The sequence below is a fragment of the Pelmatolapia mariae genome, linkage group LG3_W, assembly GCF_036321145.2.
Source record: "Pelmatolapia mariae isolate MD_Pm_ZW linkage group LG3_W, Pm_UMD_F_2, whole genome shotgun sequence".
NCBI lineage: Eukaryota > Metazoa > Chordata > Actinopteri > Cichliformes > Cichlidae > Pelmatolapia > Pelmatolapia mariae.
This window is the reverse complement of record NC_086229.1, coordinates 3,693,110-3,709,486: the sequence shown is the minus strand read 5'-3', so window position 1 is coordinate 3,709,486 and position 16,377 is coordinate 3,693,110. Positions and strand designations below refer to the sequence as shown.

At 43.5% G+C, this 16,377-nt stretch overlaps 1 protein-coding gene and 1 long non-coding RNA gene across 2 annotated transcripts; one reads left to right on the top strand and one right to left on the bottom strand.

Moving 5' to 3' along the window:
- Nucleotides 1-2,664: 2,664 nt before the first annotated feature.
- On the top strand, nt 2,665-5,818 carry LOC134624160 (uncharacterized). Its single transcript, XM_063469136.1, has 3 exons — nt 2,665-3,602; nt 3,712-3,993; nt 4,486-5,818. Exons 1-3 carry the CDS (start codon nt 3,386-3,388, stop codon nt 5,514-5,516), a joined length of 1,530 nt encoding a protein of 509 aa, XP_063325206.1. The 5' UTR covers nt 2,665-3,385; the 3' UTR covers nt 5,517-5,818.
- Nucleotides 5,819-6,026: 208 nt separating this feature from the next.
- On the bottom strand, nt 6,027-7,836 carry LOC135932579 (uncharacterized). Its single transcript, XR_010573579.1, has 3 exons — nt 7,496-7,836; nt 6,614-6,797; nt 6,027-6,349 (listed from the first exon to the last, which is right to left on the bottom strand). It is a non-coding gene; the product is annotated as an uncharacterized LOC135932579 (long non-coding RNA).
- Between the last annotated feature and the right edge of the window lie 8,541 nt (nt 7,837-16,377).

Here is a 16,377-nt window from a genome sequence, read left to right as displayed (position 1 = left end):
CTGCTTCCTGACAATTTGACTTTGTTATAGGAGGACTGGTGTGTGTGTGTGTGTGTGTGTGTGTGTGTGTGTGTGTGTGTGTGTGTGTGTGTGTGTGTGTGTGTGTGTGTGTGTGTGTGTGTGTGTGATTGATTTAGAGGACCATTATTGTGTAAACGGACAAATACAGTTTAATTCTACCATGAAGCTGCTGATGAAACCTCCACCTTAGTTAAAGTGGGTGAAAGGTCACAGATAGAGACAAGGTGGGGCTGAATGTCAGTGATGTGGGTGGAGCCGGTGGAGATAAAGTGAGCAGACCAGAGGCGTCCTCGCTGAGTCTCCTGTGAGACGAGCAGTTCAAGGATTCCAGATGTTCACCACTGGAAACTCCATCAGAGGCAAATTATTCAGCTTCTGAGTCAATACTTTGTAGAACCAGCTTTTGCTGCAGTTACAGCTGCCAGTCTTTGAGGGTTTGTCTCTACCAGCTTTGCACATCTACAGACTGAAATTCTTGCCCATTCTGGGCCTGAATAATTACGCACACCCCACTTTGCAGTTATTTATTTGTAAAAAATGTTTGGAATCATGTATGATTTTCGTTCCACTTCTCACGTGTACACCACTTTGTATTACAGATGTGTTAATAATGTTTCACGTGGAATTCCAATAAAACTGATTCATGTTTGTGGCTGTAATGTGACAAAATGTGGGAAAGTTCAAGGGGGTCTATCACAGCAGGAAGGTCTGTATTCATATCCAGGCTGACATGGAACAGCTAGTAGTTCAGGGTTCAAACATTCAGGAAAGTGTGTGTGACCTTCCATAATGACAGAAGATGGTGCTAAACATGATTTTAAACTGTTCTTTATTAAAGCCTCACAGACAGAGATCTGAGAGCAGGGCTCAGTGGGTACATGAGCCTTTATACATGAAGTGTTTCAGGTTCATTTAAATCAGTTTTTCTGTTTCCAGCAGAGGAAACATGATCCAGCTGTGTTTGATCACATGGATCTGCATGGATGCAGCAGGACCTGACTCTGTATTAAACATGTTGTTATTATTGTTCTTACAGCCTTAAATCAGTAGATCAGGTGGGTCACATGACACCTGGACATTCACAGCATCTTTCCTAAATAGAGGGACCAAGTGTTTCTTTCTGCTTTAGAAAGCTGCTCTCTGTCCCAAAACAGAAAGTCACATGCTCTCTGCTCTGTGATTGGCTGCTTCTTATCTCAGCTTCCTGCAGAGGGTGGAGGTCTGTTACACACACCAACAGAGGTGTTGTTCTTAAAGCTCTCAGGCGATGCTGCAGCGCCCCCTGGTGACACAAACTCCTCCCTCTGTCTCAGAGGTCAGGGGTCAGCCTGCTGCTGAGGGTCTGCCTGTTTATGGACTTCCTGTCACAGACCCGGGTCTCAGCGTCAACGCTGGTTTCTGATTGGATGGTGTGGAAACCCAGCTTCCTCCAGCCGAGTGATGTGTGGATTCATCACCCTCTGTGGATCAGTGTAAGTCTGTGTGTGGGTCAGCTGCAGGACTTGTTTGACCTTTGACCCTGGCAGACAGAGCTGGTTACTGCTGTGTGACTGCTGCTGTCGCTCCACTTTAAACTTCACTTAAAATAAGTCCTGGCATGGCCCCGCCCCCTCTGACCTGCTTCTCCTGGATGTGCTGATCGCTGCACTGCCAGTGTTTAACCACACCTCTTCTGACTGACCTTTGACCTCTGACATGTCGATTTGATCCTTATTTAATGATGTCTTTTATTTAGTGTTTTAATTCTGTGTATTTATATGTGATGGTGTTCCTGTGTTCAGCTTCAGCTGATATCCACAGACGCTCCCATTGGCTGGATTTAAAAACACAACAACAACAAAGTCCGTCACACTCGAGGTCTTAATGAGGCTCGTTCCCAACAGCTGACATTTTTCCATTTAAGTGACTCTTTTAAAAATATGTCTGCCTGAAATTCACGTTTCATTTATTTTGGGGATTTTAATAGAGCGATAGAACTTTATTAATCCCTCGGGTTTATCCTCCATGAAATCCAGTTTGTCGTAACAGAACACAGACAGCATAGTACAGAGGATATAAAATAAAGGGGAATACGAGAATATGAATATAAGCATAAATATATACATATATACATAAACCTTCAGTTTTCAGGAGACAGACACTATCTCTACTTTTAAGAATAGACTTCAATCCTCCCTTAGCTATGCTGCAATAGCTGTAGGATCCCGGGGATTCCCATGATGCATTGAGTTTTTCCTTTTCAGTCACCTTTCTCACTCACTATGTGTTAATATACCTCTCTGCATTGAATCATATCTGTTATTAATGTCTCTCTTCCACAGCATGTCTTTATCCTGTCTTTCTTCTCTTTCAGCAGATGGCGCCGCCCCTCCCTGAGCCTGGTTCTGGTCTCTGCTGAGTTTGTTTCCTCTCTGCTTTCGCGCCTTTCTGCCATCATTGACAGCGTTACTCTTCAACTGGAGGCAAAAACACTGAAAACACTGTTCAAGTCCAAACTCAGTGTTGTAAATGATATCATTAATTTTTGGTAAATCGGTTCATAAGTGGTTATTATTCTGCTGCAGCTTGGACCGAGCTGATGCTTTTACTTTGAAAGGTACAGAACGACACGGTGCCGTAAACCAGGTGCCGTAAAGCGTACAGCAGTAGCAGCAGCGGGAGTTTGAATGCGCAGGGAGCTGATTGGTTAGTAAACAGATAAAAAGACTGTTAAAGTTTAACTGTGAGTCACAAACGTTTCGTTAGCAGCTGGTCGATGAGGGAACAAGGGTGCTGGGAAAGTTTGTCGTGGAAATGTCACCTTGTTATTTCACGGATACGGATGGGTACCGGTTTCCGGTGCCATGATGGCACCGGTTCTGACATAAACGGTAGTAACCAGACCGAAAAGCAGCGCACATTTCGGTGCTTTATTTCGGTGCTTTTTTTTTCCTGAGCTGTGATGACTTTAGATTTTAGCCAATCATTTTACGTTTCCGTAGGCGGTTTCAGTAGGCGGGGCCAGGTACGTACGTTCTTTTAGAGCAGAGCTACAGATTAAAAATGCCCAAGGCGAAGCGGTCAAAAGTCTGGCTGTACTTCACAGCAAAATATGCAAACTCAGCTGCCTGCAACAAGTGCTTTAAGCTGATACTGTTGTGTGATTCTTACTCTGAATCTGAATAAGTACGCGGGGCCACTGTGTGCAGTAAGACCAACTCTTTACTTCCTGTATAACCGTCTCCCGGCATGCATTGCCAGTGCGTAACACGTAATAGCTAGGTTTCATTTGACGTAGACGTGACGTCGACGTAAAGCGCGAAATTTGACTGGCGGTCGGAAGTGAAAAAGATAAGCGCAAAATCACAGACAGACAGTACGCAAAATGCCTATGTCCTGTTGTGTTTACGGATGCTCCAGTAGGTCGACCAGAGAAACCGATAAACGGTATTTTAGGGTACCAAAAATAGCCCAACGAAGAGGAGAAAAATGGAAAATTCTAACCGAAAAACGTAGGAAAAAATGGATTTTAAATTTACGTTTACAGTCGGGAGGAGCAGAGTCTGCCAATGCCCGTGTCTGCAGCGACCACTTCGTCAGAGGTAATGTTATGTTTGCAAACGAACTTATTAGCATTAGGTTGTCGTTAAATTCTCGTTTACTTAGTGCTTTTAAGTTAGTAGTCTAATATTGACTTGATTGGGACTATAGGCTGCCCAAGTGCTTTGGATGACGAAGAGTCGGAGGACTGGGCTCCGACGGTCAATCTCGGCTACGAACGAAAACCCAGATCGGAATCAGTTCTCAAACGAGAGAAAAGAATGAAGCTTAAGGCAGAACAGCATCGATGTGCAGAGGCGATTTTGGATATGCAACAGACGGCTGAGAGCCCGGATTTGAGCCTAGTGACAGTGGAGAACCCCGAACTGCAGCTTCCAGCTGAGAATCCACAACCAGAAGACTTCAGTGTGAATGAGACATTCACTTATCCAGGTAAGATATTGTGCTGAGATGTAAAACAAACAAGAATCATGTCAAAGAGAAAAAGATGCCATTATCTGTAATGATTATGGTCCAAGTTACATATTACATGTTTGTGATTTTTTAATCACAGAGTAAATCCATACCATTTTATTCAGAAAAAAAGAAAAAGTGGCACTTATTACCGTCAGGCACACACCACAGGTTTTTGTACACTGCTATGGTTCTTATATTGCCAGATTCCAGACAGTCTCCTTTCACAGATAAGTAAAGATATCCGTAATGTAAGGTTTCTGTGGTGAGAAACATATAAATATATTTTTTGTTTAGACGCAACATGTTTTTTTGTTGATTAAAAAAAATAATTACATTAAATTAACATAGTGAATTAAACACATTACACCAGATTCTAATAGCCCACTAAAAAACTCCTACAGTGAAAATGAGTAAAAATTGAGGTTGCCTCTATTATGCTGATTATGCTCCCCCACTGTTATATTGCAGGCTGTGCGGCTGCTGGATGCCAGACAGAGCTGACGATGGATGACATCGAGAAGATGGAGGATGTTTTGAGACAGAACACAGCAGAGCTGGTTGATCTTCGGAGCAAGGCTCTGGACACACAGTTCAGCCAGGAGGCTTTTGAAAAAAATGAAGACAAGACAAAGTTCTACACAGGGCTCCCCAACTTCTTAGTTTTAATTCAGATTTTTGAACTGTGCGAGCCCTATATCACCTCGGGACCTATGTCTTTGTTGTCCAAATTTGAACAATTCATACTAGTTTTGCTGAGGCTGAGACTAAATCTGCCCCTGAAAGATTTAGCTTTCAGGTTCAATATTTCTCTGTCCACTGCTTCTAGAGTTTGGCATAAAGTAATTGACATACTTCATAAAAGGTTAGAGTTCCTAATTGAGTGGCCAGAGCGACATGTTCTTCAAGCTACGATGCCACTGAGTTTCAGACAGGCATTTGGATGTAAAGTGGCTGTGATTGTTGATTGCTTTGAAGTCTTTATTGAGAGACCATCTAATCTTCTTGCACAAGCTCAAACTTGGTCCAACTACAAGCACCATCACACTGTAAAATTTTTGATTGGTGTTGCCCCCCAAGGCTACGTCACTTACATATCTTCTGCCTGGGGAGGGAGAGTTAGCGATAAGCAGATCACAATAGAGAGTGGCCTCCTAAAGAACTTGTTACCTGGAGATATTGTCCTTGCAGATCGTGGGTTCAATATTGGCGATAATGTGGGGTTTTACTGTGCTTCACTACAGACACCGGCATTCACTAAAGGGAGAAAACAGCTGTCAGCCTATGAAGTGGCAGAGACAAGGAAAATAGCCAATTTGCGTATCCATGTTGAGCGAGTCATAGGTTTAGTCAGGAGGAAATATCACATTCTGCAGAGCAGGGCTATGCCAATAGACAACATGTCCACAAAGCCAGGTGAGACACATGCATTGATCGACAAGATTGGGGTAATTTGTTGTGCCTTATCAAATCTCTCCGAGTCTGTTGTCCCACTGGAGTAAGGGGGGTGGGTGGTAATCAATCAGTTAAAAAAAATTAAATGTCTTGTCACTGTCACGGCTCACAGAAGGGGGTGGAGAGGAAGAGTAGTGTCCAGTATCTGCTGCTTGGCTCTGGTGATAAGTAGAACAGGGTAGAGTAATAGTAGTACCTAAGTCCTGACTCCTGATTAGTCTGTAAATGTTTTCAAATGAAATATTTTTCTCCAACTGTCATATTGTGCTGGCAGTTTGTACAGTATTATACTGTGAGATGGATTGCAATCTATTTTGTTTATTTGTTTAAAAGTCTAATCTTGTAAATAAACCACCAATGTATTATTATGCTGCCTCAATAGCATTTAATCATTGTGTAGTGTTACACAACACTTAAATGACACAATTAAATGTACAATAAAATTAAATGACAATTTGTGCTCTAATGCTACGTCAGAGCAAATACAATAGGCAGAACTCATAATGACTACCATCAGGTCATAACAATATTCAAAATATCATTATGTTGTCGTCCTTTTATCACATTACACATGTATGTTTGTAACTTGCTGTCCCAGTATTTCTGGGAGTATACTGTTTCTAAAAAAACACTCAACTTTAGGAATCGCATCATCCCAAAACTCAAGGTCAGGCAAAATCCTTTCAACAAATATGTCATTGCGGTTCCACACAACAAAGTCACAGTACTCTGCATTTGCAATGTGAAGCTGTGCCTGAATTTGGTAATAGTAGTCATGAGTTGGGTCCAGTGTGACATTATCCCCGTCACTGATGAGGCAGAAGCCCTTCTCCCCAGCACGCATGCGCAGGTTGACCGCATCTTTCTGAGAGTGTGGGCACTAAAATCACAGTGATGAGAACAACAATCAAGATTTATCTGATGAAACAGTGAAGAAGCAAAGATGATGGGTGTGGTCTGTGTTATCATAATCTCTCATTGCCCAAAACAAATGTCTATTTGAGACAGACAATAAAGCCTCATCTTATCTTAATTGAACAATAGATTAGAAATTAGAAAAGGTATTTCCTGCATTTTTACTCAGTTCACTGATTCTTATGGAAAGATGTCACACCTATGGCCTTGACTACAACAGAGTCAATACCTTAATCTCGCAGATGCCAGTTCCATGACAGTCACAAGTGACTATCCCATCAGGGGAGGACCCCATGTATGGCCACTTGGGGTTCAGCCAGAGACCGCTGTCCATACATGAGAAGCCTGCATGCTCCTGGCTCATAAGCTTCTCATATGCTCCTCTGGCTTGTGCTTCATGTTTGCATCCATAACTATAAACAGTACACATGCCAAACATGAAAAGGAAATTATTACTTAGTATTGGATGTGTAAAACAGTAAAGTGATGTATTATACAATATGCCATTACCCTAAACTATACTTAGTTCTTACCCTGTATAACCCTAGCCGTATAAGCCTATAACTAACCTCCATCTTCATAACACTTTTTTAGTTACAGTTATGGACAGTTTCATACCCCAAATCTTAACTCTGCCTTACCCTACATCAAACCCTAAATACCTTGTAGCAGCTGTGGTGAACCTATATGCCTCTGGATAGCATATGGCCTTGATCAAGCTCTTTGATGGTTGCTGGGGGTTGGTCTTAAGAACTTGTTTCAGCTTAGAGGCAGTTACGCGTCCAGCTCTTTGCCTAAACCAAATACTGCTTGCACTCTGACTTCGAGTCGCCCTCTCTACAGCCTGGACTTGGGACAGGGTGAGCTCTTCAAGCTGGAAGTCCAGGCATAGCTCTTCAAGGTCTTTGGGGGGGAGCTGCAGTGTCTCTGGTGTTCTGTACTCAGGCACAGTTTTAGGAAGCATGCTAGACTGGGGGACAAATTCTTTGTGGTAAGGTTCCCTAGACATCAGTGCTGCACTCCTTGGACAGTTTTTGCTTAAACTCTCAAAAAACCTACAGTATGTCTCTGAATCTCTCTGCACTCTTGGGCATGGAAGTGATTTCCCAACCTTTTGTGTACTTGTGCAGCCATCAATGGAACACTCAAGCTTTCGTTTTTTTGACTTTGCTGAAGAGAAGTCAATCAGAGTTACTGGGCAAGCAGGAATCTGGAAAAATTAAGCCAAAGAAGATCATTAAAATTTAAAAAGCTCTTTTCCAAAACGCTATATATTCGTTTCCAAAAATATTCGAAATTGAACAGTGATGGCAGTGGAGTGAGTATGTGTGTTTTAGGCTGGGTATAGTGGTTGGTTGGCAGTGAAGTGTGTGTGTGTATGTTGGGTGGGGATGGAGGTGCCATGTGCTGGGTATAAAAGGAGTGGAAAGTAAGCAGTTCCATGTTGATGAAAATGTGGTGTGAGGAGTTGTGAGTATTGAGGAATGCATGAGAAATGTGAATATATAAAGTGCTGCAGTCAGGTGTGTGTGTGCGCAGAAAACAAGTGCTAGGGTGTTGAGGCATGCATGAGAAGGGTGTGATATACAGTATACGGTTCTGCAGTCATGGTTATGTTAGTCATGAAAAAGGAAATGGCTTTTAAATGCTGTTATAGCGTTTTGGAATAGAACTCTTCATTTATTAAAGTACTGCCTTTTGTCTGACCCCTCACCTGCAACCTGCCCGGCTTGATTAGATCTGCCAGGAGCTTGAAGCCCCCGCCGGTATAGCCTACAGGGTCATTGAGGCACTCAAGCTTCCCCACCACGACAAGGTAGCAGTATAGGGGAAGATATTTTATCCTACTGTCACATGAAGTCCCAATATAACATTCTTTATCCTTCATTTTGCTTTTTGGCTTACCTTTTTAACATGAGATGGCATCAGCCACTTGCACTGCTCTGATGTGCATTTCGCTCTCATTTTCACCCCAGCTTCAACTGCAAAAAGAACAGCTCCAACGTGCGAGCATGATTCTGATAGTCTGGAAATAGAGCACATAATCTTTTTAACATGAAATGCAATATTTACAGTACATTTTGATGATGCATAGCTTACTAATACTAATGTGCAATGGCACTTTATTTGAAGTAACATGTTTATTCATTAACTCTTTCTCAACAGCCTATAGAGAAATCATTATCTAGGTGATGACATGACTGAATAGTTCTACCCTCTATCTGAAAAATGCATCTGAGTGTCATGAGGGATCTAAGGCAATCACACAAATTCTTAGCTGATGAATTCTTAGCTAAAAGAAAACACTCTCTCCCCACTACTACTGAAGTACACCTGCAAAATGCTAGCAGTGCCCTATGCGTATATGTGTGTGTGTGTGTGTGTGTGTATGTGTGTGTTCTCATTGCAATAACATCCTACTTAATTAGGCTACTAACCCTGCCATACAATTGCAATGAGCTGCAATCACTTCTCCATCCTCCTTTGCAATTACCCAAGTCTTCAGAGGTGTCTCGTTAGACCTCTGGGAATGGTTTACCTTGAAACAAACAACTGTCACTCTAACGAAGTCCTAAGGATGTGGCATGTTTGTTGACGTTAAAGCCGCTACCGCTAACTGTTAGCGTGTTTAAGATAAAGCAATATAAGAACAAACACTCACCCTTGCAAACACCAAACTGTATCCATCACGGAGACGTTTTGTTCCAAGGTTGTGGACCCACCCGCTGACAAAAAAATTGTACGCCTCCAGACTCTTGAAAGCTTTCATTTGCTGCCTAGTGTAGTAAGAAGTCTGGAGGACCAAGTAGTTGGTGATATCCACAGCCTCGATAGTAGGCAAATCCTTTACTTCTGTGGTGTATTCGGACATTTTCAAAGAATACGGATCACGTCCGATATATTTTTTAACTATCTGTTTATATCTCTCCCGAGAAACGGGGTCTAAAGTTGCACAATAGCTGCTCTCCTGACTCTCCACAGTGTCCTCCATGTTTACTTCCGCCCTCCACTCAAAAATCGCGCTGCCTCCGCACGTCATCAGAACCACGTGACCGCAACCCAACTATTACACAATCAAACAATGAACACATACTGCCCATACAACAAATGTACCAGAGACAGTTATGAATACACCACATCTCCCCTTTTAAACAAAAACAGAATATTACTTTTCTCAGGACAGAACTTTCGACCAGACTACCTTTTGATTCTTTTTTTTTCTCTTTTTCAAAGCCATACAAGAACATCTGGCAAACAATCTGCATTACATTTTTAACCTTTTGTTTTTGACAACTCTTTTTTTAGATTTATTTTACTGTGCTCTACAAAACCATTATAACACAGTTATATAACAACAACTTTTTTTTCTCTCTTACAGATCTAACTTTTTAGGTTTAACTATTGCCCTCCCTGACTTGGTTCTGACAACATCAGTGTTAACAGGTGTAGCAGGGATCACACTGGGTGTTTGAGGCTTCTGCACCTCAGGCACATTAGCAGGTTCATGCACTGGTGAACTTAAAGGAATCAAATGCACGCGATTACGCCTCACAGTCCCTTGTGGTAACTCCACTGTGTATGATCGGGGTGTAGAGTGATTTTGGATAACAGTGCCTGCAGTTTTGACATCAGTCACCCAAACTTGCTCTCCTGGGGACAGGCTGCATAAAGGTTTTGCGCGGTGGCGCCTGTTGAAGTTTGCCATGTCCATCATCCTCTTCTCCCTTTCCTTTTGAGCGAGCAGTGCATTGTCCAGCAGTGTAGGCTCCAGCTGCGATGGTAGTATCGGCAGTGTGGTTCGCAGACGTCTGCCCATTAAAAGCTCTGCGGGGCTGTATCCGGACTGCAGTGGTGTAGCTCTATAGGCAAGAAGAGCTAGATAAGGATCAGCTGCTTTTTTCAGAAGATTTTTTACAGTTTGCACAGCACGTTCTGCTTCTCCATTACTTTGCGGAAACTTGGGGCTGCTTGTGATGTGTTTAAAGCCGTATGCTGCTGCAAAGTCTGCAAAGGTTTGACCTGAATACTGCGGCCCATTATCAGACATGAGGACCTCTGGGATGCCATGACGGGCAAAGAAAGATTTCAGGTGAGTAATGACATCGTTTGATTTTGTTCTGTTTAACAAAGCAATCTCAACAAATCTAGAGTGATAGTCAACAGCAAGAAGGTAAGTTTTCCCTCCCAGCTCGAAAAGATCTGTGCCCACTCTCTGCCATGGGCGGGCAGGGTATTCTGTTGGCATGAGTGGCTCACTGTTATTGTGTCTTGAATACACGTTTTGCACTTGAGCACCATCTCAGAGATTTGTTGACTCAGCCCGGGCCACCACACTGTTTGGCGTGCACGAGCTTTACATTTTACAACACCTTGGTGTCCTTCGTGTAGTTTTTCCAGCACCTCGTTTCTCATTGTTGAAGGAATGACAAGGCGTGTGTCTTTTAGCAAAAGGCCGTCTTCAACAGTGAGCGTGGCTCGGTCAGGCCAGTAATTTCGCAGTAAGGGCTCTTGTTTTGCATGTTCTGGCCAGCCTTCGGTGCACATGTCCATGACGCGAGCACACACACTGTCGCTTTTCAGTTGTTCCTTCAGTGTTCGCATATATGATGAACTGACAGGCATGTTTGCTACAATACTGTCCACATATATGTCCGTGCTTTCCATCAGCTCTTTGTCTGACATGTTCATTGGTTTTTTCAGCGGTGAGCGGGACAAAGTATCTGCTGTCCAGAGCGATTTCCCTGGGGCGTACTGCACAGTGTACGAGTAACGCATGAGTCTCATTCTGAATCGCTGGATCCTGGGTGGCAAGAGATCCAGAGCTTGTCCTCCCAGTAAGGAAACGAGAGGTTTGTGGTCCGTTTCGAGACAAAAATGTTTACCAATCAGGAAATCACGAAAACGCTCACACGCCCATGTAGACGCCAGTGCCTCTTTTTCCACTTGTGCGTATCGTTGTTCTGTAGGAGAAAGGGACCTCGATGCATACGCCACTGGTCGCCATCCTTCTTCCCACAGCTGCAAAAGAACACCTCCGAGACCATAGGATGAAGCATCTGCTGATACTTTAATGTCTCTGTTGGGGTCATACATTGCAAGCACTTGGGGTGAGGTCAGGGCATCTCGTAATGTTTTGAAAGCTCTCACTTGGTCAGTTCCCCAGTACCATGCGTTCTTTTTGGAAAGAAGATCTCGCAGGGCTTTGTCTTTTTCAGCTAAATGGGGGATGAACTTGCCCACTTGATTCACCATGCCCAGAAAACTGCGCAACTCTGACACATTAGTTGGCTCTGTCATTTCTGTAATTGCCTCCGTTTTCTTCGGGTCAGGACTGATTCCTGTGTCAGCTATGATGTGACCCAAGAAAGCAACCTTGTTCTGGGAGAGCTCGCATTTTTCAACATTCAGCGTTATGCCTGCTTTTTCCAATCTTTGCAGTGTAGCATGGAGACGGGAATCATGCTCCTGATGGTTACGTCCCCACACCAACACATCATCAATGTGACACACCACTCCTTCGAGACCCTCGATGACCTCCGCCATCATGCGCTGAAAGTGTTCGGGCGCTGAGTTGATCCCAAACGGTAGGCGGTTAAAATGGAACCGCCCAAAAGGAGTGATGAAGGTGGTGAGTTTGGCGGACCCATCGGACAGGGGAATCTGCCAGAAGCCCATGTTGGCATCCAGTTTGCTAAACACTTTGGCTCCTGCGAGCATTCCGAGACTTTGTTCAACCGATGGCAGCACATATTTTTCCCTGCACACATACTCATTTAGTCTGGTAAAGTCTACGCAAAGTCTCAGCCTAGGGCTGTTTTTCTTTGGAACGACAACCATGCCGGCACACCAATCCGTTGGTTCCTCAACTCGGGTAATGACACCAAGCTCTTCCATTCGTTGGAGTTCCTCCTTTACTCTTCCCATTAAAGGCAGAGGAAGCCTTCGTGGAGTTTTGAGCGAGTACGGCACAGCGTTCGGTTTGAGTTTAATGTGATAGGCCCGCTGCACTTTCCCTAGACCATTGCAAAGTGTAGGGTAAGTAGTCTTCAGAGTATCCATTGAAACCGCGTCAACTCGCACCAGCAGGCCAAGAGCTGTAATGGCGGGCAGGCCTAGCAGTGGAGTGCTCAGGTTTCTTACAACATAGACCTTCTCTGTTGTCTGCTTTGTTCCGTAGTTGAGCTGTAGCTTTGTAAAACCTGCAACGTCCAGTGGTGTTTTTCCAGGGCCTAACAGAGGTTTTTCTGGCTGCTGGAGAACTGGTCTGTGTTCGTTAGCAAAAATCTTTGATAAGTCCGAGTCAGCTATTACAGTCACATCTGCTCCAGTATCCAGTTTGAAAGTGATTTTTGCATCTTTCACTTGTATGATGGCTGTCCATGCCTGGCCGTCACTGGAAACTGAGCCTAGGAAGAAACCTTGCTCCTCTTCCTCCTCAATACTTTGCACTGTCTTGCTTTGTCTGCAGACGCGCTGGTAGTGACCTTTTTTTCCGCATAAATGACATTTTGCATCATTTGCTGGGCACTCGGGTTTCGGATGTGGAGAGCCTCCGCACTTGTAGCATTTATTACTTTGTCTCTTGCTATATTGCTGTTGTGTTTTGACAGTTTTATTTTTGAACATGTTGAACTTTGTTTTGTCGTGCTTTTGTATCACTCTGCCAACTGTTTTCGCATTTACTTGCATTACATTAGTTTCACTTCTCAAAGCTGACTGTTGCTTTTTGATTTCTTCTGACTGCCTGGCCATATTTATAGCTTTATCCAAGTCCAAGTCTTTTTCCATCTGCATGCGCTCAGACAGCCTCGTGTCGGCCAAGCCCACTACTATTCTGTCTCTTATCAGCTCATCATGGAGCAGTCCGTAGTTACAGTGCTCAGCTATGCATGCAAGGCAGTCACGAATGCATCAACAGTCTCATTCGGCTCTTGGTTGCGCATATTGAAACGTGCGCGCTCATAAACAACATTTTTCCTGACAATGAAAAAGTTGTGGAAGCCATCTCTCACTTTAGCATAGTCCCGCTGGTCTACATCACTTAACTTTAGTCCTCTCAGGACGTCATCCGCTTCGTCTCCCATACAATATATGAGAGTGTTCACTTGATTTTCCTCCGAGCTCGCAGACAGATTACTTGCCTGACGGAATCTCTCGAAGCGACGGACCCATCTTGTCCATTCGTGTGGTTTGGAAAAATCAAAGGGCTCCGGTGGCTGGATGCTAAATGTAGCGCTGGGAGTGTTAGCCGCGGTGCTAACTCCTGCCCTCGGACGATCGTCTGCGTCGTCATTTGGCATTTCGTTTCCACCTTCCCCTTCTCCTCACACTCGGCAGATGTAGGAAGTCTTACAAGTCACACAGCACTTCTGACACCATGTGTGATTCTTACTCTGAATCTGAATAAGTACGCGGGGCCACTGTGTGCAGTAAGACCAACTCTTTACTTCCTGTATAACCGTCTCCCGGCATGCATTGCCAGTGCGTAACACGTAATTACACAATCAAACAATGAACACATACTGCCCATACAACAAATGTACCAGAGACAATTATGAATACACCACAACTGTAATACTGTCAAAGGAGGTAACATCTCGAATCTGATGAAACACCTGGCGACGCATAGTGTTTTTTTTAAAAGCCGAGAAATGCACCGTATTTGATAGCTTGCTGCGAGACCTCACACCGTGCACATCTATTGCGGCTGTGGTGCCTGTTATCGGACCCGGAGTTAGCAACATCCCCCAAAAACCCGAAGAGTAGAGTCCTGGCGCCTAGCCCTGTCAGTGTAGCAGAAATGATGACGGATGATGATGGCAGCAGCAGCCGTTCTCCTCTGCGTGAGTAGCTTAATGTTGTTTGTGTGTAATTTACGTTGAGTACGCTAACCACGTTATTACATTAATGCATGTAAGGTGAACTAGCAAACATCATCATAGCTACATGCGGCTGTCTTCTTGTTTGATGGCAGATACTCCCTTCACCCTGGCCAAAAAGGTTAAAATGACCAAAGAAAAAGTGGAAAACAGTTAAACATGAGAGGCTTTTGGACAAAGTTTGTGTTTTTTCCATTGTTTAAGCACTGCTTCCAGCCAAGAGTGATACCATATATGCCCCATAGCTGTAGAAAAGGCTAACATTGTTATATTTTTACAAAAAACAGCTGAACATGAGAGGTTTTTGGACCAATTTTGTGTTCTCCATTCTTTAAGCACCGTTTAAGCACTGGCACCGTTTCAAAAGTACCGGTTTGGCACCGGTATCGGATAAAACCTAAACGATACCCATCCCTATTCATGGAGCATAAAGTTGCCGACCGCTGCTAAGTGTAACAGCTAAGTTTGGCCACTAGAGGGCGCTCTCGGTAAACTGGTCCTGTTAGTCAGCGATGCAGAGGTTTACTGGGTTCACTGCTGTGTGACGTCACAGACCAGTATAATATGGTGGGTTTATTTAATGGTGTAGAAAAGGCTTGAAGAAGGTTTTAATAACTGTGCAACAGCACTCAGTGTGGAGGCTGTGAAGGACTGAAAGGTGTCATTAAAGACATTTATGATGAATGAATAAGGTTAAAGGTCACACACTGCTGTAAGGACTAACCTGACAGTAGGGATGGGTATTGATAAGATTTTAACGATTCCGATTCCATTTTCGATTCTGTTTAACGATTCGATTCTTTATCGATTCTCTTATCGATTCTTTTTAAAAAAGGAGAACACTAAGGTCGATTAGCTTAGAATTTTGTTTTATATCTTCTCTTTGAATAAGATAGAAATTTAGGAGTAACATGGCCTTACAAACCCAACAGTGAGATCTTAAGAGATCCAGCCTATGGCTCTTCAATGGGGTGTCACAGGGTCCCCAGGAAAAAAAAAATGTAAATGTAAAATAATAAAATAAATATTCTTCTGTAGCAATAACAAAGTATAACATAAATTATTCTGTAGCAATTACACAAGAATATCCAGTAATGTCCCTGCCTACAATTAAACACATTCACTTACCATCTGCTGTGGCAAACGGGTGCAAGGTTTTTACCACAAACTTAGTCACTGCTCGGTGACATTCAGGCCTGAAAAGAGACGCTACCGGTAGACTGCCAGCATCTAAGCCAGCCAGACTCTGTCTGTCTCTCTCATCATGGTCACCTAAATGCACAGTAATGGCAGGTTTTGTAATAAGGCAGATCGCGCTAACATAACATGCACTGTTACCTGATTATTTACCTGCCGCATTAACGGGAGAGGACGTGCGAACGTTACCGCTGCTGCTGGGTTGAGATTCACGAGTCCGGAGCAGAATTAAAAACACAACATTCATTTAAGTTCATCGCGTGTTTTGTGAGCAAATGCTTTTGCATCTTCGTAGTGTTTCCTCCCTTAATGAAATATCTACTTTGCAAGTATTGCAAGTTGCCCTGTTGTCATCCGTTCTCGTAAAGTATAACCGAACTTTTAAGCGTTTGAGCCGCTTAGGCGCCGTGTTTCCTGCCAGGTAAATGACGCTCCGCAACGTGGTGACGTCATTCGGGGCGACTGGAATCGATAAGGGAATCGTTTGCAAAAATGGCAAACGATTCCAAGGAATTGAAACAGTGGGAACCGGTTCTCAACAAGAACCGGTTTTCGATACCCATCCCTACCTGACAGTTTAGGACATATTGTTATGTCTCCAACAGATTTCACACACCTGAGGAGCAGAAAAGGTGAACACTGTTTTTACTGGTTATTTCTAATGTTTGGATGGACCAATCAGCTCAGGTGTAACAGAGAGGCTGAAAGTTTGTACCTGTGTACAGAGGGTTAGTGTTAGTGGTGCAACGGATCAAAAATCTCACGGTTCGGATCGGATCACGGTTTTAAGTCACGGATCGGATCAATTTTCGGATCAGGAAAAATAGAAAAAAAGACAAAAATTTGACTCCCAATTTACTTATTTAAGTATTTATGTACATAAGTTTAGTTATTTATAGTTGGTTTACACAGCTTT